The sequence below is a fragment of the Paroedura picta genome, chromosome 4, assembly GCF_049243985.1.
Source record: "Paroedura picta isolate Pp20150507F chromosome 4, Ppicta_v3.0, whole genome shotgun sequence".
Classification (NCBI taxonomy): Eukaryota; Metazoa; Chordata; class Lepidosauria; order Squamata; family Gekkonidae; genus Paroedura; species Paroedura picta.
In genome coordinates this window covers 54,910,450-54,938,069 of record NC_135372.1, presented here as the reverse complement: position 1 = coordinate 54,938,069, position 27,620 = coordinate 54,910,450, and the positions used below count along the sequence as shown (strand labels likewise).

General features: G+C 40.6%; 2 protein-coding genes across 3 annotated transcripts in view; one reads left to right on the top strand and one right to left on the bottom strand.

Annotated features, from left to right (window-relative positions):
* Positions 1–294: 294 nt before the first annotated feature.
* Positions 295–20,477, bottom strand: SASS6 (SAS-6 centriolar assembly protein). Its single transcript, XM_077332880.1, has 17 exons — positions 20,330–20,477; positions 16,846–16,906; positions 14,945–15,024; positions 13,517–13,621; positions 12,974–13,145; positions 11,040–11,117; positions 10,085–10,204; positions 9,790–9,981; positions 9,348–9,542; positions 8,580–8,669; positions 8,315–8,494; positions 7,470–7,551; positions 5,793–5,914; positions 5,109–5,234; positions 4,548–4,642; positions 1,949–2,043; positions 295–1,848 (listed from the first exon to the last, which is right to left on the bottom strand). Exons 1-17 carry the CDS (start codon positions 20,395–20,397, stop codon positions 1,769–1,771), a joined length of 1,941 nt encoding a protein of 646 aa, XP_077188995.1. The 5' UTR covers positions 20,398–20,477; the 3' UTR covers positions 295–1,768.
* Positions 20,463–27,620, top strand: part of TRMT13 (tRNA methyltransferase 13) — a 12,314-nt gene continuing 5,156 nt past the window's right edge. Inside the window, exons 1-8 of one of the 2 annotated variants that reach the window (XM_077332884.1) lie at positions 20,463–20,613; positions 21,177–21,223; positions 22,608–22,674; positions 23,258–23,320; positions 24,778–24,847; positions 25,126–25,232; positions 26,842–27,009; positions 27,298–27,364. In XM_077332884.1, coding sequence (XP_077188999.1) covers positions 20,485–20,613; positions 21,177–21,223; positions 22,608–22,674; positions 23,258–23,320; positions 24,778–24,847; positions 25,126–25,232; positions 26,842–27,009; positions 27,298–27,364 — 718 coding nt within the window. In that variant the 5' untranslated portion in view covers positions 20,463–20,484. Of the gene's footprint in view, positions 20,614–21,176; positions 21,224–22,607; positions 22,675–23,257; positions 23,321–24,774; positions 24,848–25,125; positions 25,233–26,841; positions 27,010–27,297; positions 27,365–27,620 lie in introns of both variants that reach the window. The other variant, XM_077332882.1, reaches the window with a different exon arrangement.

The window sequence follows — 27,620 nt, the reverse complement described above, 5'->3', positions numbered from 1 at the left end:
AGAAGAGAACAAGAGTTATTTCTATGACATAACCCAACCGCAATCCCTGATCTAGACCCCAATTACAGCTGTGCCTGGTGTGATTTAGCTACCATGTTCCCCTTTCCCCAGCCCCCCAGTGTGAAAGGATTATAGTATTCTAGCAAAAGTTCAATATAATAGACCCAGTACTGTATAAATTACAACAGTGCTACATATAGAGCAAGTGCAGGTACACATTCAACCTTCTGCTACATTTTTCATCCCCTGAATTAGAACTGTATCTTATCACTAAATACACCCACTCTTAAAAGGTTTGGGAAAACTCTTGTTAACATTACTAAAACAGTCAATTTATTATTCATTCGAAGCAAGTATAAAAACAAAAATTAGGAATACATAGCTATATCACACACAAAATTTTAGTGTAGACAGTTCACCCTACCACCATCAGATAGGAAATCCAATTTATTAAAAAACGTACGAGACCATTTATACAGATAAGAACACTGCATTCTGATTATAAACAAATGTACAAATTTTACACTGCAAAAAATGATTTGTCGCAAATTATTTTAGTTGTATTTACACACCTGTAAATTACAGAATCACAGCTTTGTCATCAAGGTGTTAAAACACAAACATATACCAAGTTTGTTTATAATTTTAGTCCAGCCCAGATACTAACCCAAAAGACCAGAATATAAACATTTTAAATTTTTCTACCTTGCTGTGTGGTTTACAAGTAAAATTCAAAGTACAGCTAATAAAATATTGATCAAACGTTATAGACAGAACTTAAGTGTCCATAACAATTCTATCTGCATAGAGCAGGGAGGATAATAATCGAACCCTGGTGCAACGGATGGGATTTGTGTAAAAATATAGAACAAGAATGACCCAGTTGTACTTGAAACAGCTCAATTCCTACTGATTTCAAAGAGCAAGTTAAGTGAGTTTCATAAACCTTTCCCTGGTCTCAACAGTAATTCAAAACCATTTTGACTGGGATCAAGTTCGCAATGCTGGGTGAAGGCCCTCTATAGAATTGCAAAGTGTAAAGTGGCATGATGTGACAATGGCTTTTAACCGGCTTTCAAGTACTTTATAACTTTTTAAAGCTATTATAATGCTAAAGTGAGCGTTTGAAAAGCAGCAGCAGAATTCTATTTTCCAGCTGTTTCAATTAAAATGCTGGATTATAGCTTGACATGAACAGATAGACTGGTTTAATAATATGATAACTCCCTCAGTAGTCCAATAGGGAAAAGGTTTATTTTCAATGTACATTTTAAAACTAAATGCTATAAACACTGTAATAGTATTCTGCATGATGGAACTAAACTAAGTTCAGCAGCACATACAAAGCATGGCAAGAAATCTAGTGTCCATTCAGTATGGTCAGGCCTCAAATCTGTCATGCCCAGGTCTGATGAATTGATGCCGTAGTCCAATGAGAACCTGCATCCACTTGGTTATTTTGAGGTCAAATGAACTGAAAAGTTGTTGTGCCCCATTGATAACGAATATTCAAAACTTGCTTTTCTGTACTGATGACATGGACAATTAGTAAAGAATCAGTTTTAGCCTACAAGCATTTGAAGTCCTTGTGGGGAAGTTTATGCTGTCCACATAAAGTACGATACAAAAAATAAGAGGAATATTAGCTTTCACATTTGAATGCACCCTGAAATTTATACTTCATTCATTGTCCCCCTAGTATACCAATAACAACAATAAAATCCACAACTTCTGATAAATGTATTGCCTGTAATAAATATATTGTCTGCTATCCAGGAAAGTATGCAGAAGGTAATGTGGATTTGGATGGTATATGTGTCTTTTTCAATGCAGATGACTTCACATGCCCTGTTAATGAGGAAAGAAAGTATGTCCTTTATTAGTATACTTAAGAAATCTTTAGAGCAATTTGAACATTTCAATAAAATGCTTATGCTTGCTTGCCTACCTGCATTGTGAAATGCATTTTGGCTGAGGCCACGTAAAGGAATGCTGTCTTCCCGTTTCTTCAGATACTTGGCTTCCAATCCTAAATTTTCACCACTAGTCAAAAAGAACAGATGACATGATTTTTAGTTTGTCTACCCTGAGCTTGCTTCCTCATTAATTTGATTTGTTCATAGGATTTAGTATTTAAATCTTCTATTATAAAAGTCTACTTCCTTTAGCAAGTAACTGATCCCCCAAATACACACATTTTTAAAACCGGAAGCTTTTTTATTATCCCCCAGAACAAATATCGAACAACTGCCTTCAAATTCCAGAAATACATTGGCAAGGTTTACAAAGATAGCGCTCACTGAGGTCTGGTGCAACAACATGGGTTAATGACAGACGCTAGCATGCAGAATTAACCAAGATTGGAAAAACATAGCAGGATTTCTAAACTACTGAGGCCAATGATTCATTCCAATAATGCTGCCTTTCTCGACTTTTTTTTTTACTGTTGAGAAACCCCTGAAACATTCTTCAGGCTTCAAGAAACCCCAGAATTGGTGCGATCGTGCAGAATATGGCAGGAAGCATAGCTGTGTACATGCCCACCCAGGGCCCCTCCCCTTCCCACACTTTACAGGCCCATTACTGGTCACGGGGGGGGGGGTCAACATGACAGATATGGTCATATCATCTGAGAAATGTCTAACAAATTAAAAACATTAATTAACACCCAACTATTTGGGAAAAACTTCCAGGGCCATCAAGAAACCCCAGGTTTTCACAAACCCCTGGTTGATAAAAGCCTGCCCTAATGCAAGCAGCCTTTCTACTTTCTACACAAAGGCTCCTCCATCTTCTAGGGCCAGTTAATGTAAAGTACCACCATTAGAAGAATGGGACCATCAGCATAGCTCTTTGCACACACCAGGTCTGTAAGCTGCTGGCCACCAAGCATGACCACAAAACCAACAAACTGTGATAAGCGCCTGATTTTGCATTCACCCAAAAAAACCTTAGTGCAGTAACTTATTCTGCAAATTTTGGAATGAGAACACATTTTCAGTGTAAAGCTTGCATCAATTCTTTCTATAACAAGGTTTTGTTTAGAATACAGCTTTTCCAAACAGAAAAGTTCACAGTATCATAGAGATCTCCAGGGTCATCCAGTCCAACTCCCCACACAATGCAAGAAACTCACAACTACCTACACACCCACAGTGACCTCAATTACTTGTCCAGATGATGCCCCCCTCCCAAGCAGAATCCTTGGCCAGTCTGACCTGGAGGTTATTGCCTCCCAACTCCAAAGTGGTGATCAGCATTACTCTGAGCATGCACAAAAGCGCCACAAGAGCCAAGCACCAACACAGTCCTTTCTGCCTACCCACTTAAAATCTGCCTAAGTTCACAGAATCAGCATTTCTTTCAGATGGCTCTAGCCTCTGCTTAAAAACTTTCAAAGAAGGAAAACCCACAACCTCCTGAGGAAGCCTGTTCCACTGAGGAACCACTCTAACTGTCAGGAACTGCTTCCAGATGTTTAACTGAACATTCTTTTGAATTAATTTGAACCCATTGGTTCTGGTCTGACCTCCTGGGGCAACAGAAAACAACTCTGCTCCATCTTCTATATGACAGCCCTTCAAGTACTTGAAGATGGCTATCATATAAAGTGTCACAGATAAAAATCCAAGAAGATATTACTCACATCCACCCAAGCAAAACATCTTTGGAAATCCACTTTATATAGACCACTGTAATGCTGGAATATGAATGCATGCAACTAGCTCAACATGTCAAAGAGTATTTGGGTATATTTCTCATATAAGCAACAACGCGTGATATTATTATTATTATTATTATTATTATTATTATTATTATTGATAATGATAATGATAATGATAATGATAATGATAATGATAATGATAATGATAATGATAATGATAATGATAATAATAATAATAATAATAATAATAATAATAATAATAATAATAATAATAATAATAATAATAATAATAATAATAATAAATGTTTAGACCGCCCTTCTCCAAATAGGTCTCAGGGCGGTTTACAACATAAACAGTTAAAACAAAATAAAATCCCCATAAAAAACCCAATTTATGTCAAACAAGTCACATATAACATATAAGCCGCAGTGGTCACAGTTCTAATCGTATTTACCCGACTTCCCCCCTATACTTCCAGTTGTGCCACAAAAACTGTGAGCAACATGGGGAATAGAACAGCGACTACAAAAATCTCAGTATGGGCACAGAGATGCTTAGATTTCAATCAGCTGTCACTGAAGTCTGCTTTGTCACACACTAGGAATCTAATCAAGACTGGACATAGCCATTAATAAATTATTAAATTATTTGTCTTGTTCTAAGTTATAAGAATGAGAATGGATCATTAACTCTCTAAAACACTGCTGATACTGTTTCTTTGTATTTGAAAAAATACATTCAATTAATAAAGAGATATTAATATTTGAGTTCCGCCTTGATGTGTGAACGCTAGTAACAAATCCAATTTCAAACCAAAAATATAAGTACAGTGAAATTTAACATCAATCAACAATGATCCACATGTTTATCGAAAACACTCACTTTTCTTTATTTGTTGAATGAGTAGGCACAACAGAAAGTCCTGGCTGAGTTTCTGGACATTGGTTGGTTTCTGAAGGTGGCATACTGAAATGAACCTGTTGCGACAGCATAGATTTCACACATTATTTTGGAAGTATGCTTTTGGTCATATATTAACCAACCCTGAAGAGATTGTTCTTAAAGATGTTAACAAAATAATGCCTTGAAGGCCGAGTGGATAATACAAACAAATTTTAAATATCAAGAAAATACCAGTTTAAATTAAGTTTCCCACATGTACTTCACATATCTGCTGACCTAGTGCATGGTCATTCCTTGAATGTCATAATTCTTATTTATTGAATAGAAGCTACAGGCTGAGCATGTCAAACTTTTGCTCATGCAGCCTACATGCTTTTTGCATGGAAATATTTTTTATATATATGCACGGACTCTTGCTGCTCATTTTGCTTAAATTACAGTCATTGCAGATGCAGCTTTCTTCTTTGGTATGAGGATTACTTGAGGGTATAGCTTCCCTAAAAAAAATAAAGACTCGCATAAAAAGATTTAGATGCTTGCCTTTGCTCCAGAAGCTGGCTGGCTGGCACTTTTGACAGACGCTGTATCTGGGAAGCTTTGAAAAGCTAGCAATGGGGAAATAGGATAACCAAGTCCTGAGTTCAGAAAAGGCATTCTGCTGTCAATCTGCAGAACACAATGAAACTCATAAAGACAAATCAGTGACAGCACAACATCTGTTTTCAAGCCTCTAACTCTAAGAATAAACACACTGGAAATTCATCAGGTATTTATCACATACAAAGCTCTTCAGTTAACATAGTCCTGGACAGTCTTTATTCAGTATGTTTTTATTTGCTTGAAACCAAACCCCGCTCCCCCCAAAAGCCACACATCCACTCCTATTACTGAGCATGTGAGAGAGTATTATAACCTAAAAGCCAAAACCTCATTCAGGACAGGTGCACAAAATATATATTCTTGCAGTCCTACCCTAGGCCTTTTTTCTAAGAACCAAGCCTAACTGATTGGCTTGGACTTGCTTCTAAGTAACTAGATAGCAGCTTCACAATCAGCCATGTTTCGTGGTGGCGGAAAGTGCCATCAAGTCACAGCTGCGTTATGGTGACCCCATTGAGTTTTCAAAGCAAGAGACATCAGAGGTGATTTGTCATTGGCTGCCTTCGCATCACAATCGGCTATACTGGTTTACAAACATACTGACAAAAATGTTTGCGAGGTTACCATATTGTGAGGTGAAATGCCAGTTCTTGTAGTAGCATTACTAGGAGAAGTAGATGTTCCTAATACTTCTTGCTTCTTTGTCATCTGAATTTCATTCAGTTGTTTGTTTAGCCACGTGATAACTGTATGGAGAAATACCAGTCAAGAACTTTGCTTTTCAGTTCCTTTTATTTCTATTTCACATCTAACCTGTAGTTGAAGTATGTGCTTAGGAAACCATATGAGAAAAATTTAGTTTCTAGTGTGTTGAATTACAGAATAGGAAGCCTAAGAAAAATAGAATACTCACAGAAATCATAAGCACAGAATGCCCAGCTCCTAAGTAAGGTAATCTCTCAAATGGTGAGCTTGATAAGAAAAATTCAAAAGAGTATATAAGCTACCACAAACATTGGCCACTAGGGATAGGCACAAACTGGATCACAAATTGAAGTTCAGCACAAACTTTGCCCAGTTTGTAGCCACTGAACTAATATTTTGGGAAGGTGCCTTCCTCAAACATTTACCGGACTTTTGTCCAGTTAAGCTATTTGAACCATTTAAACCTAACAGCTAAGCAGCGTGGGTCCACCCATCAGTTGTTAGATTTAAATACCTGCAAGCCATTTAAACCCAATCTTTTGCACAGTGCAGGGGGTTGGATAGATCAGTGGTCCCCAACCTTTCTGAGGATGGGGACCGGCAGGGCAGCGGACCGCGCCCGCGCACCGTACATGTGCGATTTCGGCTGCGCATGATGCATTCGCGCGTGTGCAATGCGCAGGCATGGCCCGCGCATGCGTGATGCACGGCCCTGATTTCCTCTCCCCACCCTCCCGCAGTAAGAAGCTTCCCTGGGAAGTTTTTTACTGCGGGGGCGGGGAGAGGGAGAGGGTGCCGCAGCCCGGCGCCATGGCCTTCGCGGCCCGACACCGGGCCGCGGCCCGCAAGTTGGGGACCACTGGGATAGATGACCCAGGAGGTACCTTCCAACTCTATTATTCTATGACTAGCAAGAAAGCCCGTTGCACACAGGGATGCAAGGGGCACTAGTGGGGGGAGGGCACAGTGGCCACAGGTAGGGTGGTGTCTGTGTGGGTGAGGCGGCTGGCAGGCCGCCGAGCTGGTGAGCGTCTGGAGCGGTGGCCTGGCCAAGGCACCGCAGGTCCACCGCCCACTGTTGCTGGGTGTGCTTCGCGGCCAGCTACCGGGGGTTGACGCTGTAGGGGCCGAATTGGCCTCCTCAGCCGGAAGCAGTATCGGGACACCAGACATGTGCCAGATGCCCATCTGGACAGCACTTCACCCTTAGTGCCTTTTCTCAAATATTAAAGGCACTAATGGTTACAGATTCTATGATTCTATGCTCCCCCCCTTCCAAGTGGAGGGGGGGGGGAGAAAAATGATCCAGTGATATGGCTCAGAGCCAATTCAGCTTAACAGCAGACGGATGCATTCACCCTACTGTTAGGCTGAAATGGCTGCATGTCATTTCACCAGTCCATTTCGCTCCTCCCTAAAAGCAAAACCAATTGGTGAAATGGCTGCTAGCCATTTAAATATCCACCCATCAGCTGTTGGGTTTAAATGGTTATGAGCCATTTCACCTGTCCTTTTTGCTTGGAAAACACCCCAAACCAAACTGGTATTTTTAGGTTTGTGTCCATCTCTACTGGCCAATACATCTCATATAATTACCATTTTCATTTGTTTTAAGAAGATGCTTGCTTTCTTCCAGCTTCTGTACTGTAGTTTCCAATTGTTCCTGCAGCTTGCACACCTGAAATGTATGCACATTTACTGTCCATGCTAATTTACTTACATTAAACATTTCTACGCCAACACCAATACTGAATTACTTAGAAACTAAACAGACTGGATGTCATAATATACTCAAATTAAGGGTATAGTCTTCTGTTGAAATCAGTCAGTATCACTAAAATGAAATATAATCTTCTATCCGAAGTATAAAAGGCATTTTTTGGGGGGGGGGGGAGAGATCAAGCTAAACATTGCTTTAAATCGAGGCCCACAATGTGGTGCCAGCATGTTCCACTGATGCCTGCTAAATGTTTGTAGAATTAGATGGGACTTTTGTCCAGCAAGCCTTCTGATTGGTTCTCTTGCTTTGGCAGCAACTGCCATCACAGTACAAGGATCTTCACTATGAGATTGAAGGTAAGCTTGGACAGCCATTTTGTGGCTGGCTCTGCTTCCTGTGACAGCCACTCTGTGCCTGCACCCACCCACAGTATGTCAGAATTCCAAAGGTGCCTGCAGGCTTTAAAAGTTTGGAGACCTCTGTTCTAGATCATGTACCTGTTGAGAATCCAGACATAACACTCTGGATTCCATGTACTTGTTCTCTTTATGGCAGGGTTTCCATTGCTGCAAGGAGCTTTCTGCCAAAATAAGATGCTGCCATTTGAAAAACAAACCCACCAGATCTAGCCCATAGATGCTATTCATATAAACTGCTTCAAGTATTAATCCAACAAGCCCCAGTTCAAACACTTCCAGGATATATCTGAACTTTAATGTACCTCTTGCTCTTTCTCTCGAAGAGAACTTTCTGCCTCCTGCAGTTCTTTTTGCTCCTTCTGTAGTTTTTCTTCTCTCTCAGCCAAGAGTTTTTCTTGCTGAATTGTAACTGTATTTTTCAGCTTCAATTTACTCATTAAAGTTTTTACATCTCCTTGCAATCTTTTAATAATTTCATTAGCCTAAAAAACCAATATTGTGCTTTAGAATGTTAAGGCCACAGAAAACCAGTCTCATCATCAAGGACAAATGTATGTTTGAACAAACCTTAAGGAGTTCAGCTGATAGTGACTTCAATGTCGCTTCTAGTTTTCCTATTTGAATTTGTTTCTTTTCTGTATTTTCTTCTAAAATTGCCTTTTTTTTAAATAAAAGAAAAAGATTGTTATTAGAGGACTCCTTTTTTGCACAGGAAGAAATAACCAAAAGCTATGTTTCATACTGATCAATCAATCTCAAAGAAAACCAAAACACATTCATTTATACTCCCATTCAGAAATCTGAAACATTAGCAATTCAACAGAAGCTGCCCTTCCTTAAAATCATGCATTGCCTACAATAATCCCTAAAGCTTATTAAAAGCACGCGGAATGCAGTATGGCTGGAGTTTTAGAAGCTTGACCACAGACCAGAGAATCATCTAGTTAATTCATACTACCTAGCCACAAGCTGAACATGTCTGTCTCAAAATTAGTGTGACCCATTTATATATTATTTATTTAAATTATTACATTTTATACCACCCTCTCTTACAGCTCAGGCCAGTTTAAAGTGAATTCATAGAACAATACAGAGAATACATTATAATTTTGAACTTCTAACATTTTAATCTTATAACTTTAATTGTATAACCATTAACAGCATAAATGTGGTATGAGTTTTTGAGAGTTCATGCTGCACAAGACACATGCAAATCCTGAACACCCACAACTGCTCTTGGGATCCTAGTCATGCTCTTTAATTAATTCCCCCCCCCCAATATTTAAGTTCTATTATTGCGTTATTCCAAGCTAAGTAAATTTAGAGATGGAGAACCTTTTGCTCATGAGTTGCATCCAGTACTTCTTTTGTCCTCATAACAAGCTGGTCTTTGTCTTTGATCTCCTGCTCCAAAACAGCCACTCGTGTCTGCAGTTGATTAACTTGTTTCTCCTTTTCATGGCATTCTGCATCTAGAGTAGCATTCTCTCGACGCAGTGAGATAACTTCCTGCTTTGTTCTTTGACACTCCTAGCATGTTAGGAAAATATTTTTTTAAATACTCTTTAAAAAAAAAGTTACAGTCATTCCTGCATTAAGAATTATTCTATATGAAAAGCAATAGTTTTAAAATAGAATGTTTCATCCACAATACTGAAGTACCATCATCATTTCGAATATTAGCTAGACTTTTAATTGGTCATATTATGTATGACTAGTGGCTGTGGATATAATTAACTCTGTGCCAATATAATCTCAGTAAATTAACAATTCATACATCTTCTATGCTGGATAGTTTTGCTTTAAGTTCTCTGACAGCAGAATCGCCTTTGTATCTCCTTTCTGTTAGCTCCTTGTTGGCAGCCTCCAGGTCCTTCAGCCTGTTTTGCAGCTGCTGGACCGTTTTCTGATGCAAGGTTTCAAGTTCTTTCTTCTGTTGATCATATTGCTGTTGATACTGTGCTTGCATCTGCAGTGCAAAACAATTCAGATGAGAACAATAACAAGCACTTTAATGGATTACTACATTTGTACAGTTTCTACTAAACGTACATAGCCTTTTGTTTGCATACCTGTAGATACTTCTCCTTCTCATTAGTCAATTCCTGAGTATGTCTGTTGGTTAAGGATGATGTATTTGATGTCCATTCATTTCTTAACTTGTCCAATTCCCTGCTCTTTTCTGACAAGTTCTGAGAAAATAAGAACTTGTATGTTAAATTCTCAAGTATGTCAGAAATCTTCAATATTATTCCAATGCTTTACTATAGCGATCCCCAACCTGTGGGCTGCGGACCACATGTGGTCCTTCGACTAATTGGAGGTGGGCCCCAAGGATGCCTTCTCCCCCCACCCCCTTGGCCCTTTACTTCATCCCCCCCGGCCCTTTACAACACACTTCGGGTGTCATTGTCTCCCATCACTCCCAGATGAGACTATCTCGTTGCAGAGAAACAAGCTCAGGGTTCCCATTGATTTGTCATTGTCATGAGTTAAAATTTCCATGAAAATAAAATGATCCTTATGTTCATTGTTGTGGCGTGTCTGTATCTTATTTTGAAGGGATGTTTAAACATTACCATAGCGATCAGAGAGCATTAGGGCAGTGGTTGAGAGTAGAGGAGTAAACTACCCCCTCACCGGGCCTCAGTAAAAGGCGTTGAGTGGTCCCCGGTGATAAAAAAGTTGGGGACCACTGCTTTACTAGATTATAATGGATAGGGTTTGCTCTAATTGAAAATGTATCTCAAAACAGAGATTGTTCTATTGACCATTTCTGAACTTTGCACCTGTGTCTCAGAAAAATCACAGAAGAGCCTACATCAAATAACGTATGATTACAACTACAAAATCCATGGCACAATAAAGTTATTAATTTTGATTTGAAGGTGCTACGAGACTTAAAATGCTCTTCATTAGCATCAAGTGCCAAGATAAGGATGTGAAAGAAAGAGTAAAGCAACAGTGTTTTTTCCTGCAGGCAGGTACAATGCTGGAAAATGGCCCAAGTTGAAACATTGCTATTACCTGCTGGGTATAGCTCAGCTGCCGAGTAAGTTCCTCTTCTGTCTTTCTAAGTTTTTGTTCCAGCAGCATCTTTTCTTCCTATAAATAATTGATAAATCACATTAATATGAATCAATATGGACCTCCCTCCTTCTCCTTGGCTTTCTGGCTTTCTTGCTTTCTTTCACTTTCAGCTCCGGGTGGTTTACATTGTAACTCTCATAAAGCAATGCAGTACAATAAACATCTTGATTCAAATAAACATTCAACAGTGAAACCTGTCAAGTCCCCACTGCACTGTGGTTCTGTTTTTCTGTTGGTGCCATTGATGGGGGCATCTGCTTAATGGTTGGTGGCTTGTTTACTTGTTTTGACCAAAAGCCTGGTAGAAGAGCTCCTTCTAGCAGGCCCTGCAGAATTGTTCCAGCTGCAGCAGGGCCCTGGTATCGTCTGGGACATCATTCCACGAGGCGGGGGTCAAGACCGAGAAATCCGTAGCTCTAATCATTGATAGATTAGCTTCCCTGGCACCAGGGATCACCAGTTTGTTGGTGCTGATGGAGTGTAATGCTCTTTGGGAGGCATAGGTAGAATGGCGGTTTCTCAGATATTCAGGGCCCATACCACATATGGCCGTGAAGGTAATTACCAGCTTGGTGTAGTGGTTAGGAGCGCCGACTTCTAATCTGGCGAACGAAGTTTGATTCTGCGCTCCCCCACATGCAATCAGCTGGGTGACCTTGGGCTCGCCATGGCCCTGATAAAGCTGTTCTGACCACGCAGTAATATCAGGGGTCTCTCAGCCTCATCTACCTCAAAGGGTGTATGTTGTGGGGAGAGGAAAGAGAAGGCGAATGTAAGCCACTCTGAGACTCCTTTGGTAGACAAAAAGCAGCATATAAGAACCAACACTTCTTCTTAAGTCTGATCTGGCAGTCAACAGGTAGCCAGTGCAGATGTTGGAGTGTGGACCAAATGCGTGCCCTCCAAGGTATTCCTGTAAGAACCCTGGTTGTCGCATTCTACACCTGTTGGAGTTTCCAGGTTAGGGACAAAGGTAGGCCTGCATAGAGCAAGTGGTAGAAATCCAGCATAGAGGTGACCATTGGCTGAATCACTGGGGGTTAGTGTTCTGGGGCCAGGTAGGTCACTAGTAGCTTGGCCATCCACAATCTGATTAGCCAAGAGGAGGGTATTTAAGATGCTAGGGGGAGGGGTGTTGGTTTTAACAGCATCATTATTATTGTAAACCATCTCGAGCCCACTTGTGGGAAGTGACAGGATAGTAGAAAACAAGTAAAATCAAAGTTTTAGAAAATCATTAACTTAGACATTATTTTGCAAAATAGCTATAAATATACATTCCCAAGAGCCTCTTGTGGCGCAGAGTGGTAAGACAGCAATCATGCAGTCTGAAAGCTCTGCCCATGAGGCTGGGAGTTCAATCCCAGCAGCCGGCTCAAGGTTGACTCAGCTTTCCATCCTTCAGAGGTCGGTAAAATGAGTACCCAGCTTGCTGGGGGGTAAACGGTAATGACTGGGGAAGGCACTGGCAAACCACCCTGTATTGAGTCTGCCATGAAAAGGCTGGAGGGCGTCACCCCAAGGGTCAGACATGACCTGGTGCTTGCACAGGGATACCTTTACCTTTACCTTATACATTCCCAATATGGGAGTTAAAGTTAGTTAAGCTCTGGAATCCCTTCTCTTTCCATCATTGTGGAAAAAATAAACTGACATCTGTTCAATTCTAAAAGCAAGCACAACTGAGGCAGAGGTTATCTTATCATTCTCCTATCTTTATAAGGGAAATCTAAAGCACAGTATCAGCAAAAGATGCAGTGGGGAAGCCCACAACTTTTAATTTTAATTTCTCATTTAAATGAATGACCAACAATAATCATTATGCAAAGAGGACAGTATTCCTGCATGTGCAGTTCAAATCCTCATCTTACCTTAATGCATTTCAAACAGGTTGCCAAAAATTTCTTGATATCTGTATCATTTCCTGGTAAGAATTTAAGTGATAAATGAGTAAGATGTTTAAATGGGTTTGTCTCTATCACATTTAAAAATGAAGGCGTGTGTTCTAGACTAGATCCTGATGAGACCAGCTGAAGCAGAAACCTGAAGAGAATGAGAAAATGCATTACAAAGCATGAACTAGGTAAGCCTCTATATAGAAGTGCAGACTGATAAAGGGACATTACGATGACTTTATACTTTTCTTATTGCCACTGCAGCAGTCAATTCAGTGTAGTGGCAACAAGGCTTCCATATGGTGGAAACGCAAAACAGATTAAGACAACTCCACAATAATTGTATTCTAGCCACTACATAAAGATTGCAAAGCAAAACAGAACAAACAGAATCATGCTCCCTACTTGATACTGTTTACTTTACACCTCAAATGAAATTATAGACTAGTGAGAGCTTTACACTGTGGTGACACATTATATTGTTGGATAATCATTTTCCTCTCTGTGTTCTTTACTCACCTTGGAATATCTTTATTTTGTTCTTGTATACACTGCTGAAGCAGATCTATAAATCTCTGAGGAAAAGCAGAAAAATCTACCAGAAGACTCTGCTGAAGTTTTAAGCTACATATACAAAGGAAAAAGTAATATAAATATCTACATAACATATATAGATTATATTGATGCTACTAAATAAATTTACTAATAATTTTTTAAGTACAGAAGTAATGGCATGATTGAGATATTAAACAGAAACAGAGAGGCATGTTTTAATCACCTTTTTGAACACAATCACACAATGAACACACAGTTCAGTTTACCACTACACTACTATGTAATGATACCCATTCCCCATGCTGGCATATCACTGACAGATTAAATATACCTTACCAAGCCATCTGCACTGATCCACAGTGGCTGACTACTCCACCACTTGCTCCATTACCACAACCAAATTTAAGGATAGCTATTGGTTTGCTTTAATGATTTCTGGTGATCTGCTAAGGAGATTGATATTTCAACCTATGCAGTGGTCAGATCAATTAGGAAGGTCTAACCCAAGAGGCTGATGGATCCAAGTCAGCTCTAGGACATTTAGAGAGTCTAGATGGTGACCCTGTAGAAGTTTATGGTAAACAAACTGAAGCTTAGTCCAGACAAGACCAAAATGATGCTGGTTGGAAAGGAAGAGTGTTGGCTGGTATTGACATAGATGGAGCTAAGTTTTTCTCAGTAGATCAAGTTATGAGTTTGAATAACAAGTTGGCACTGTTGCTAAAAGCACTGTTTTTCAATTATGTCTAGTTTGCAAGTGGTCTGTACTGTCCTAATCACACTGATCCACAGTATCATCAGAATGAACTACTATAACATCTGCTATGTTAGGCTGCCCTTGAAGGTATATCAGGTGTAGCAACTCGTACAAAGACTCCTGTCTCAGATCAGCCACTTGGAATATATAACTCTTGCACTCCACCAACAGCTCTGTTAACTTATTTGCTTCAGGGTCCAATTCACAGTCTAAATACAACCTTAAAAGCCATTTATGTCCTAGGGCCATCATATATATCAAGCCTGGTATATTCCTCAGACAACCTTCTCATTATTCCCTCTTCCAGGACTGCCTATTTGACAATAGTCACATTATGGTATTTTGCTGTGCCATGGCCCATGACCAATACTTCGGAATGGTTTACCAGAAAAATAGATGACATCTTTTGCATAAAGGAAGGTATATAAAACAGTTCTATTTCAGAGGACATTTGGTGATAAGTTGTTTTGTAGATCTATGGTTGCCACACAGAAAGTAGAATAAGCCTGAACTCAAAAAGTTTTAATAGTTTGATCTATTCATACAGTCAGATCTGTTTAATTTTTTTAGCTGTACCTGAGCATATCTTTTATACCAAACATATTCCTATCTGTACATTTAATATGAAAGCTTACCTTTGAAAATCTTCCTCAGAAATGACAAGGTTATATAGAAAAAATGGATCACTATCCTCAGTTAGTCGAACAATCAAGTCCTAAAACAGAGTTTAGGTTTAAAAAAAAAACAACTATAAAACTAGCCAGAGCAATATATTCCCTATATATTAATGCACTGAGTAACAGCCTATTAAATGTTTTTAACAGAAGTGATGAACAATTCTATGTACTATATACACAAGCTGTATCAAGAAATTAAAATAGAAATATTAATTCTGAGGTCAGTGCTCTCTTCTAGTGTGCCAGCTTGGTGTAGTGGTTAAGAATGGCAGCTTCTAAAATGGCGAGCCCGGTTTGATTCCCCACTCCTCCACATGCAGCCAGCTGGCAGTGAGCTGAAGTCTTCAGTAGAAATATACTTACTCCAACAAAACTGTTATTGGGAAGGCTTTAAAGTTTGTTTATTTATTTATTGGACTTATATGCTGCTGCTCCCAGACCAGCTAGCCGGCAGCACCTCATAACATTCTATCCATAAAACCACAACAAACACTTTAAAATTTTCCTACTGCCCCAACCACCATCCCCTACCAGCTGCAAAGTTGGTGTTGTATATATGTGCCAGGGAGATGTACTACAGGCAAGATGCCTGAAGGCACTGAAGGAGGGCCAGATATTTTATGACCTGGCCTCAACCATAAATGCCTGACAGCTCTGTCTTGCAGGTCCTGTGGAACTGAAGAAGTTCTGGCAGGGCCTTCAGCTCTTCTAGCTCATTCTACCAGGCAGGGGCCAGGGCTGAAAGAGCCCAGGCCTTGGTAGAGGCCAGAAGAACCTCTCAAGAACCAGAGATCTCCATGTGTGTACCCATGGAGCACAAAGCCCTGTGGGGGCCTAGGGGGTTAAACAGTCCCTCATGTGCCCAGACCACTTATGGTCTTGAAGTAAGGTGACCAGATTGTCCCACTTTTGAAGGGACATCTGGGGGAACCTGGCAAATTGTACTTGTGTTGAAATTATATATATACAGCATTATAAAGCAAAGCAGTACAGTGGGGCCCTACCTACACAGCCACTCACAGGAAAAAAAATGTAAATTACCAATACAATTAAACTTATATTTATCGATACCTCCAACAAAATCAGTGTTTAAATATTTTTAAAACATAGTATACAGCAAAGATTAACCAGCACAAACATCTGGACCACATAATATGTTCCTTGAACGGAAAAAATAAAAACTTCAACATTTAAGTGGTACTCAGTTGGTAAATCACACAGATGAAGATGGCACAATATGAAACTGCAATGAATTATTCATTATTAATCATGTGTTCAGCACAAACATTTGTGAAATTTCTTTGCATAGAATTGCTCTATAATTGGCTAGAAGTCAGTGGTTGTCAGGATATTATTTTCCCATGCACATGTAAAAGCCAATTCAAACATGTCATAAACTGTCAATACATATATAGATTAGAATGGGGCTCCTATGCTTGTGGGGCCCCTGGGCAACTATCCAGAGAGCCCAGTTTGGTGTAGTGGTTAGGAGTGTGGACTTCTAATCCGGCATGCCGGGTTCGATTCTACGCTCCCCCACATGCAACCAGCTGGGTGACCTTGGGCTCGCCACGGCACTGATAAAACTGTTCTGACCAAGCAGTGATATCAGTGTTCTCTCAGCCTCACCTACCCCACAAGGTGTCTGCTGTGGGGAGAGGAATGGGAAGGCGACCGTAAGCCGCTTTGAGCCTCCTTCAGGTAGGGAAAAGCGCATATAAGAACCAACTCTTCTTCTTCTTCAGATTGCTCATGTGTTGCCACATGAGTTTACTTGCAGAAGTAACCATAACTACAGGGAATTCTGTATAATAAAAACTACACATGACAAGCAAGGGAGAAGCCTTTGAGATACAAACCTTTCTATGTATTGGATTTGAAGTTGACTGGAGTTCAACATTCACACGAACATTTATTCGCCTGCAAAACAGACATATAACTACACTCTTGCCAAATCAGTATCAGCAATTTACTCTTTATGTTACCAAACAAAATACTCTATACTTTGGCTAAAATCTACAGGATTAACTTTTTTTAGGAAGAATAAAGATAACGAAACTCTTGCAAATGAAAGCATGAATATCTAAGATATGTAAGTTTCACAGACTAGTTCTCACAGCATTATGTTATATGATCTAACTGTTCAAATTTGAAATCATACAAAATAATCTTAGATAACAGGCACACTTCTATCTGCAGTGGCTCATAATTCCTCCATGCCACTTTTAATTTTAAAAAAAACATAACCCTGTGTATTTCATGCAATTACTTTAAAAACCAGAATATATATATATTGGAACAGATTCAAGCTAGCCCTCTTACAAATAGAAAGCACTTCCAATTTTTTTTCCACCCTCTTTTACCACACTTTATTGTATGCAATTTGAGAGGGGCTAGAATCTCTGACTATCACCGATTAATCACAACTACAATCTCCTTTTTTCTGCTCCCCCCCTCTTTCTTCTCCCTTCTGTAGTTTTCTGCATAACGAGGAAAATTATTGTCTTTCTATTGCATCTGAGGAAGTAAGCTCCAAGTCATATTGGAATAAATGTTGTATGGCTGGACTCAATCTGCTACAATAGACTGTAATCCCACTGGAACTTCCAGTAACACAAAAGGGTAGGATCTATGATATCTGCAAATTTCCCATTTGGGCTGTAGCAGCCCTTGGCAAATCCTATGTCATGCCCTAGGGCCCCCATGTCCTGAAGAAACAGCTTGTTAGGAGGATAGGAGTCTGCAGGAGGAAGTGGGGGAATATCTGTTGTACTTAAGACTTCTGCTTGAGTTTCTGCAGATCCAGAAAGTTATTTACAACGCAATCCTAAGGGGGGAGGGGGGAGTTGAACACATTCAGCGAGCTGACTGTCATATCTCCAAGACAGCATATCTCCAAGATAGGCTAGTGAAAGGGCTAGTTACGACAGTGTAACTACCAACACCTCTCTGTGTCTTGACCCTGGCAGAGGGCCACCCAGCAGTGAAACTGAAGGGTAGGCCCCTGCACCAGCATGGGTGCTCCCTGAGCCTTTACAAGCCTGGGAATGCTTCATCAGAGATGGAAAGTTAAGACAATAAACAACATGAAGTGACCTATAGGTCAATTAAACTTAAAAATCAAAGGCCCTTCCCAACTGCTGCAGTCATGCCTATTGCCTGGAAGAACTCAGGATGTCTACTACAGGCTCAACCAGTCACCTCCTTGCCCAGGGGTGTCTAACCCACCCCCCAGCATCCAATCACAATCCCCTCCTCCCTACAAAAACCCCAGCCAGGACATCTTAGAACTCAGAAGTTAGGGTGCATGACAAGGGAGTCCATCTCAGAGCTCCCTGCTATGTGGACTTCGAAGAAACAGTGAGGCACTTGGGTGATGGGCAAAGAACAGAGAGAGCACTTAGTGCTAACACCCAACGAGGAGAGCAAAGTTCATACTCTGTGGCTAACCATTCCCATTTCAGAACCCAAACAGGTACCGCACGTTTGGGGACTCAACCCAAACCACATACTGATAGGTAAACAAAGGCAAAGATGCCAAACCTGCTCCCTCATTTCCTTTGCTTGAGGTTGAGCCCCATGACAGCACCTCTGGAAGACACAAGCCATGGCCTCCCAGCACTATGGCACCTGAAATGCTGACTTGGTTAAGAGCTTAGGGACTATACCGGATTCAACAATAGTGCTAGAGAAGCAAGCTAATGTGGCTGCAAAAAAATGCTTTATTCTAGCGGAGAAGATCACCCTCATTTATAACACGGCTGATCTGACCCTATACCATGGTAACATTGAGACTTGACTAGTATAATTACATTCTACATAAGTCTCCTCTTGAACTCCCAAGCTTGTCTGGAAGTGGTGGGCTATAAATTTTAAATAAATAAAAAATAAATTCAACTTTGCAATTCCAGTTGGTGCAGAATGCTACACATTATCACAAACTAGGTAGATCATGCATACTACTACCATTCTGAAGTCACTCTATTCTGTTACTAAATTCAATCAAATATATTGGTTATCACATACAAAGCCTTTTGTGGCTTTAGTCCCTCATATCTACAGGACCACCTCTCCCTCTATGCTCATCTGAGCAGGGTCTTCTGCCGGTGCTCTCTGTTGTGGCCACACCTCCTTACAAAACCTGAAGCAGTAGGGATTTTTTTTTTTACACAGGAAATATAGCTGTAGTTTGACAAAAAGGTTCGGAAAGATGTTTTGGGAAAGGAATAAGAACGGTGGCCTATACTAGTGTATCTACTGTCTGAAAGATGATTCTACTATGTATTTTCCATATCATAACATACTATGTTAACATAACATGTTATGTTAATGCTTATGCTTTATTTCAGCTCTTATTTCCATTTTCTGCTTGGTTTCAGATTTTTGCCATCCAAATCCTATTATATTGTTTACTGGATGCCCTGTCCTGTTTATTTTATTGACTTGTAATCTGCCTTAAATTTCAGTGATAAAGGTGGACTATAAATAACAATATTATCATTACAGTACTTCCCCACTTTTAAATGCCTTTACAAATACTGGAGTACAAAGCTTGGGATACAATTGTTTTAAGTAAATTAAACACCATTTCAAGATTTACAATGGAATATTTGCAGTCACTCCAGTGTGGGCTTAGATTAAAGAAAATCTACATAGGATTGCACTAGTATATTCTATCCTAATAGTTATACCTTCAGCAACTTATCCTGAGGGGGAAAAAAAAGACTTGATCAACGCAAAACGCCCACTACTAAAGCACCCTGAGGAACTAAACGCCAATCCTAGTGATTGGAGGGTTCCGCCAACCCTCGTGGTAAGCCAGGCTCCCTCCGTTTTCTTTCTGGCAGCAGGGCTCTGAAAGCGCAACAGTGGCATAAATCTGACTGTTGGACTCTGGCCTGCGGCGCAGTTCTCACAGAAACGGGCTTCTTCGCCCAAGACAGACGACGGCTTCGCGTCACTTCGACACTACCAGAGGCCGTGTCGCTATTGAAAACGGGCAATCCGTTAGGGAGAACGCAGGTAGGCTGCGGGGCGCACCTATCAACGGAACACGCACTGGAGAGTAAGTGCGCAGAGGAGTGGCCATATTTCACACCCCCGTCGCTTCCTCGGCGGCCTTGGAGGAGTTCAGCCGGGGTCGCGTGAAGGGAGAAGACCCTTCCCCACCTGCGGGCCCGGCCGGGAACGGCCAACCGCCTTCCTTCGCAGGGGCTGACAGACCGCCGCCTAAGCAGGGACAAGCCTGACAAGACAGCCCCGGCGAGCGAGGAACCCGGCGCTGCCCCTTCCCACTCAAAAGCGCTAAAGCCTTATTTCTGCCGCGCCGGCTTCGTTCCTTACCTCTCCTCGCAGCCCTGGCCCTTCACCTGCACCGGCACCAAGCGGCTGAAAAGGCTCTCCGACGCCATCTTGCGCTTTGAGTTTGGCGCCGGATTCCCGCGGAGAGGAAGAAGAGGGCAGGGCCGAGGCGACGGGCGGGGGGAGGCGGAGGCAAGATGGCGGAGGCAGCGTCCGTTTCCCCTCCGCCTGGGCGCTGCGCTTATTTCGTGGAGCGGAAGAGGCGCTTCTGCAAGATGGTCCCGGCGCGCGGCAGGCGCTTCTGTGGGGAACACGCAGCCCTGGAGGTAGACGGGCCTTAGTGCCGCGCAGAGAAAGCCGGGGGCGAGCCTGGCTCTGCCTTGCTGGGCCAGGGCCAGAACAGTACCTCGACGGGTCTTAGCATCCCGGCTGGGTTTTGTTTTAATAGGCTAGAGATTCAAACAGAAACCTGCTCAGAGAGATTGGCGGAGTGAGGAGAAGCAACTCTGGCCATATTCAGTCATGCTCTTCATCACCCATGGCAAATCTCTTCCGACGTGGCTACAGTTAAGGCCTGGTAGTACTTTAAAGGCTAACAAAATTTGATTCCAGCCTAAATTCTTGTAGAAGTGGGCTGTAATCCAGGGGAATTTAGGTTAGGAGAAAAGGCTGTTGCCCTTAAAGTAACCCCTTTGCAGTTTTTCTGCCAAGGGTTTGCTGCCTTAGCAGCAGGTACGGATTCTGTAGATATGGCCTTATCCCTTCAGTTGCAGATTTCTGGCACACCCCAGTTCTCATTATGTATCTGGGCAATTCAGATGCATTGCATACCTTACCTGGAGTAGCAAATGACTGCACAGTTCACACTTAAAATGTTCTTTTTAATCAGGAAGAAAATGGCAGGAGAAGAATTCCTTGCCCTCTGGATTCAAAACAGTAAGCAAGTTTAATGTATTATTTATGTGAAGGTTTTTAATCCTGCCCAAAAGATTGCAAGACAATTTACAACATTAAAATAATGCCAGAAGCCTTAAAATATCATAAACCGGTGAAAAAAGCACAATGAAATACCCACACCATGCAGATGTCCTTCAGCTGGCAACCAGCTGATTGTTTTTAAAAGGTCATAGATATATGCCCTTTTAAAGGCAGGATGCTGCTGATTGTTTTTGAAAGGTTAGAGATATATGCCTTTTTAAAGGCAGGATACTTCGGGAATGGTAGAGGACAGGAAGGCCTGGAGGATCATTGTCCATGGGGTCGCAATGGGTCGGACATGACTTTGCAACTAACAACAGCAAAGGCAGGATGTGCTTCTGACTTCTTGGAGTGGGTGTGGTTACATTAGGATATGGGAGTTCCAGGTTTAGATCTAATCAAAGATTCACAGCTAGTATTCCTGATTGTTGTGAGGATAAAATGAAACAAAGAGAATCCTGTGGGCTGTTTTGAGTCTGCATATGAGTGAAATCAATAAAATAAATACACGCTGTAGGGCTGCGACTGACTGCAATCCATAATTGAGCTGCAGAGATGGTAGTCCCTGGAAAGTGGAACTACAAGGCATTGACTCAGATTATGTAACTGAGTGTATGTTCATACAAGGAGAGATTGTCTCTAAGGTAGATGGTTCCCAACTTAAGAAGGGCTTTAATTTTTTTTTAAGTGCCTTGTATTGAGCCTGGAAATAAATAGGTAATCCATAGCAATATCTCAAGATTGGCGTTGTTCTACCCAAAGCATAAGCAGCTGAATATTGTACCAACAAACTTTTCAATTTACCCTGAAAGTTTCCTTCAGAGGAATCTACTTGTTTGCTTTGATTCCTATGGAAATTACAAAAGCAGTCATCAAAACCTATGGGGAAGGGGCTGTGGCAGCTGCTTGGCATGCAGGTGGCCCCAGGTTTAGTCTCCAGCTAAAGAAAGGGTATCAGATACAGAAGACCTTAGCCTGAGACTCTGAGGAGCTGCTACCTTTTTGAGTAGACAGTACTGACCAATGCTTCAACCAGTATAAGACACCTTCATTGTCTCCTTTGCTGATCACCTCCTTCTTAATTAACTCCTTGAGGAAGGCACAGCAGGCTACTTCTTTCCCTTCCTTTTTGAGATGTGCAAACCCTTCTGTTTTATAGAGAATTTGTATGCAGGGGAGTGCTAATCTAGTTTTGTGATCTTTCTCAATTTTTTTACTTTATTGACTTGTTTTATCATCTTACTTTCAGTGTTGGGGGGTGAAATGGTAGGAAATAGATATATCTTTTAAAATTACATATGGTGAACAGAACATCTCGTTTAATTTCTGTTTCTTATCTTAGCACAGTATATGAAGATCAGCTACAAAAACATCTGAAAAAATGTAATTCAAGGGAGAAGCCAAAGCCTGTAAGTGTACTTGGAATTGCTGCTTTTAGGAACTGATGGGACAGGCTGCCTTACGCAGTTATGTGCCTGCACAGCATCCAGTTGGGTAGAATATATATGCAATAATAAATGCATTATTTACAGAGAACAGCTTTAAAGCTGTGGATATTGCATTATGCACGGGAGTATTTTCAGAAGGGAAAAGGAGAAATACCTATTAAGAAACATACAATATAAAAAGGATGATGCTGAAAGAAAAACACAAATGGGGATAGGGACAAAGCCTTTTTGAATATATGGGAATAAATTTTAATCCTTTTTTTAGTCAAACGTTTAATCCCTATGAAAGATTAATTGGCACTGAGTGGTGCACTCATGAAGGACTTTTTCTGGCTATAGAACAGGAAAGCTCTTAATTTCACCTTTCCCTATGCTGTAAAGTTCCTGAGCACTGCTAATAATTGAGTAGTTGTAGTTGACTATTTCAGTTAAGGCTTTTCTTCTCATTTAGACCTTTGCAGTGAAATTGGCTTATTGTTCCACCGTTTGTGTCATTGTGTCACCGTTTGTGACTTTAACATACCTTTCCTGTGATTTTCCAAAGGTGTACTTTGCTGAAGATATTAATGCTGGGTTGAAAGAGTCAACCAAATTGCCCGAGGAAAAGGTGAATAATTAAGTACACATGTATTGCAAATGTTAATCAAGGAAGTAAAGACTATCTTTCAGTTATAGTGTGCTCTGAGCCTTCAGGGAGGGCAGTATAAAAATATGAATAAATAAATGTAGAAGAATGTATTAATTGGGGGGAAGGGATCCTCTCTTGTGTGTGTTAACCATAACAGTTTTTTAGTTCTATGACCATACCATTTCATAGGACTTGATAATCCCATAAGATATATGATTGTTTGAGCCTCCCATCACTTAAGGACAGAAAGTTCCATTTCTTTATGGTGGCACTTGGACTCTTTCTTGAACAGATCCATATACTTCTGAATGGTTTGAAACATAACCTTTGTACAAGATCCAGCAAGTTCCCCCCCCCCCGTGTTCTTGCGTCTTTTTCATCCCACGTGACCAGAGACTTGTACAGGTCTGTGTACTTACATCTTGACCTTTCTGCCTACACCCTTCAAAGAGCTTTATGCTCTGCTACTTCCAATTGCCTAGTAATCCCTGGCCCCAAGGAAGCTCACTTTACCTCAGCCAGGGCCAGAGCTTTCTTTATCCTGGCCCCCACCTGGTGGAACGTGTTCCCAGAGGAAATCATGGCCCTAATAGAACTAGAGTAGTTCTGCAGGGCCTTTAAAAGGGAGCTTCTCCACCAGGCATTTGGCTGAGGTCCACCTGAACCACTCCTTCCCCTGTCCCCCCCCCAGCCTCCCTCCCATGTAAATCATCACCTGTACTGTCCAACCACAGGGCCTCAGCATGCTATATTCCGTTTGCTATGGTTCCATTGTTTACTATTCTATCATTCTATTGGATACTATTCTGTTGTTGTTGCTGGTTACTATTGTTATTTATAGCTACTGATTTCTCTGTACTGTTCCTGTTCTGCCAAGTTTTATGTAAACCGCCCTGAGCCCCAGGGGAGGGTGGTATTTAATTTTAAATTAAATTAAAAATAATGCCCAATAAACCTACTTGGATTTGTAGTCCAATCCAGTGCATGTCTAAATAGAAGTAAGTGTTCATCCAGTACAGTTAATACTTGGAATCTGATGATAAAATGAATTTATAAAACCGTGACAGGGACAATGAAATATACTGCCTCAAAAATAGAAAATATGTTTGTGTTTTCATGGGTGAGTTACGTGTTGGGGATCTGTTTGCACACTCTCCTGCTCAAGTGGTTTTTTAACTGAAGCCAGAAATGTAGATCTGCGAAAACTGTACAGTTCTTGCTTTCCTTCAATTGAGTATCATGCCTGGGGAGCAGAATATAAATGGGTCTTCTTTCTGATGACTACATCATTTGGATCAGGCCAAATCCTCTGCTGCTTATTTGAATTTTATTCTGCCTGGCTTATATTAGTAGCTGCAATCTACAGGGAAGTTGTTATTACATTAAAAAGTAGGAAAAACGAAACAGTGTATGACTTTCCGTACCCTCTCTAGCAGGTTTCAATTTCTGCGCTCTCTAAAGAAATGTTGGAGGACTTAATTAGAAAGCTGAAAAGAGCAAGTAATGGTATGTCTGCTTTATTTGTTACGTTAGATTTATATGGAGTATATCCAGCAAAGATCACATACATAAACTTTTGTAACAGAACAACTGTTAAATAAAAACAGCTTCTTAAAATATATTTGTTAATCTGCTTAAGCTCTCCATGATTTCTGGCCCAGAGAATTCACTTTTAAATATATTCACTTAGATGGAAGTTCTTCTAGTGTCACCTATTTAAATGTGAGTCAGGATTGTAACTACCTCAGATGAATCTCAGAAATAATTCAGAGTTTTTTTTTCAGGTATAAAGTCTGTTCTTAAAGACCAAATCTGTTCTCATCAGGCCTTACACGAAGCCTTAAATGACCCCAGAAATGGAGATGCTGCTTTTAAGCATTTGAAACAGCAGGTAGAGTCTCTCTTTTAGCAGTAAACATTGTTGTCTATCATAGTATTTGTTAGCTTTTAATTAATTCATATTATCAGTAGTTTTCCTGTAAGGAGGTGGTTCCCAATCTGGGGGGAGGAACCTTGGGGAGTACAACAAGGTATCATGTGCACTAGAACTGTCATTTTGATCTGATTGTCATTATGTATTTTCTCAGTCAATAGAGCAACTGCTATCATGTGGGAGGGGGCACAGACATTTTAAATAATAAAAAGGTGTCCTCAAGAAAGTAGGAACCACCACTTCGGCCCATTATGCACGGGGGGAATAACTCACATTCGGGGTGGAATGGCGGCAACTACAATCACCGATAACGCATGGTGCCGGCTGCAACCAGCCGCAGCTTCGGTGCATGCCGCCGAAAAAGCCGCATTCGCGAAACGCGGAAGAAAGCGCAGCTTCCGGGTGACCGGGGCGCAACCAGAAGTGGTGCCGGGATCGCCGCGTGCATAATCGGTTACTCTGGGTTTTGCCGCCGTTGCGCCCTGCCCCGTGCATAATCGGTGTGCGTTGCGTCTTTTCCCTCTCCGCGTTTTCCATGTGACCCGAAATCGCCGTGTCGGCGGCCGTGCATAATGGGCCCTCAAAGCACTTCTCTTTTAACAGTTGATATTCATTTCTCAGTTTAAGCATTATCTGCAGTTGTTGTGAAAACTGCTAAATCTAATACATAACTGACTGTTGATTTTTCATAGAATCATAGAGTTGGAAGGGGCCATACAGGCCATCTAGTCCAACCCCCTGCTCTACGCAGGATCAGCCCTAACCATCCTAAAGCATCCATTTGTTCTAAGTTTTTCACAATAAATAAATGTACATCTACTTTCAAGAGCTGGATTTATTTCTCGTGGAAAATCAGAACGAACAGGAAATTCAACAAAGCTCTGTCATGTATAGATTAGTTTACAGCTAATTCGCCATATCCAAGCCAGAGAAATACTGATAAGATCCCTTTAAATGCCTTTGGATGCAGTTCATTCCAAAACATGAAGTCACTACAATACAGAGATTTTTGTATCTCTGTTGTTCCATAATTACAGGCAGCACCAAAACCAGCCAGTATAGATCAGTGGTACTTATTGCCTTGTCCTTTAGCAGGAATTTATCAGAATCAGGAAAAAAGCTGATGGCTCTGTACTGTGAGAAGCTTGATTTCTGATGTCTATGATGGAACTGACCTCATGGCCAGTCAATTCGAAATATGGTTTCTACTGTCTTATGGACAGGAGTGGGCATGTTGATCTCACCTGCTTCATTGTTTTTTTCTCCTTAATTATGTGGGCTGTTTATGAGGAAAACAAGTTGTTGTTTAAGACGTTATTAAATTATCCAGTGGATTCAATGTAAACTTACTTTTGATTTTAATGTATATATCAGATACATATATGTCTGCTTATTTCATATTTTCAGTAATAGTTCCTTTGTGTATAAAGCATTAAAAACGAAAAAAAATTATCCATAGTAGAGACTATGGAAAATATATTTACCATGAGTTGTATTAATATTTTCCTCCAGATATCACAGAAAACTAGTTTCCTGGGTTCATAAAATAATCTTTTGAAGTCTGTAGGCTTCTATATTAGGTAACATGGAAAGATTAAATTTGCTTGGACCAAGGAGATGTTTTGTTGAATTTGGAGCTGGACGAGGAAAGCTGTCTCACTGGGTCGACAGAGCCTTACAAGATACTAAAGATGTTCACTTCCTTCTTGTTGAGAGAGCAACTACCAGATTTAAGGTACAATATTATTGGAAGTTTTCTTTTCTCTCCTTCCCTTTTTGGCATTGTGCCATCTCTTATAGTAGTTTCTTTTACAAAAAGAAGATTGCAAATAAAATAAATAGTTTTAGATACAAAGCTTATCAAGTCTAACAATATCCTAGTAATAAATGACTCTTGATATTTTCTGCTGCTGAATTATTTTTTGTTTCCAAACACCTAATGATAAAATGGAACTATAAGTTTCTGAATAGGATATTAAATATGACTCTGACTTCATAATCACAGATTGTTCTATTTACACAGGTAGATGGGAAACACAGAAAAAACAGTTTTGAAAGGCTTCAAGTTGATATACAGCACTTGTGCTTAAGTAAGTAGCTCTGATTACATTGTGCTATGTCTTTAGAAAACAGAGCAGAAGAATATGGTTATTTTTGAACAGATTAAGGCAGGATAAGTCTCATTAATCTCAAAAGACTGAGGGCCAGTGTCATTTTGTAACTGAAGTGTTGGACTGTGGGTGACAGTTTCAAAGGTTTACCAGAGTTGCTTAAGGTGCGTTCTGTTACTTGTCAACTGAATTTGTCTCAACGTTGTTGTTTTTTAGATAACATGCTAACTTATGA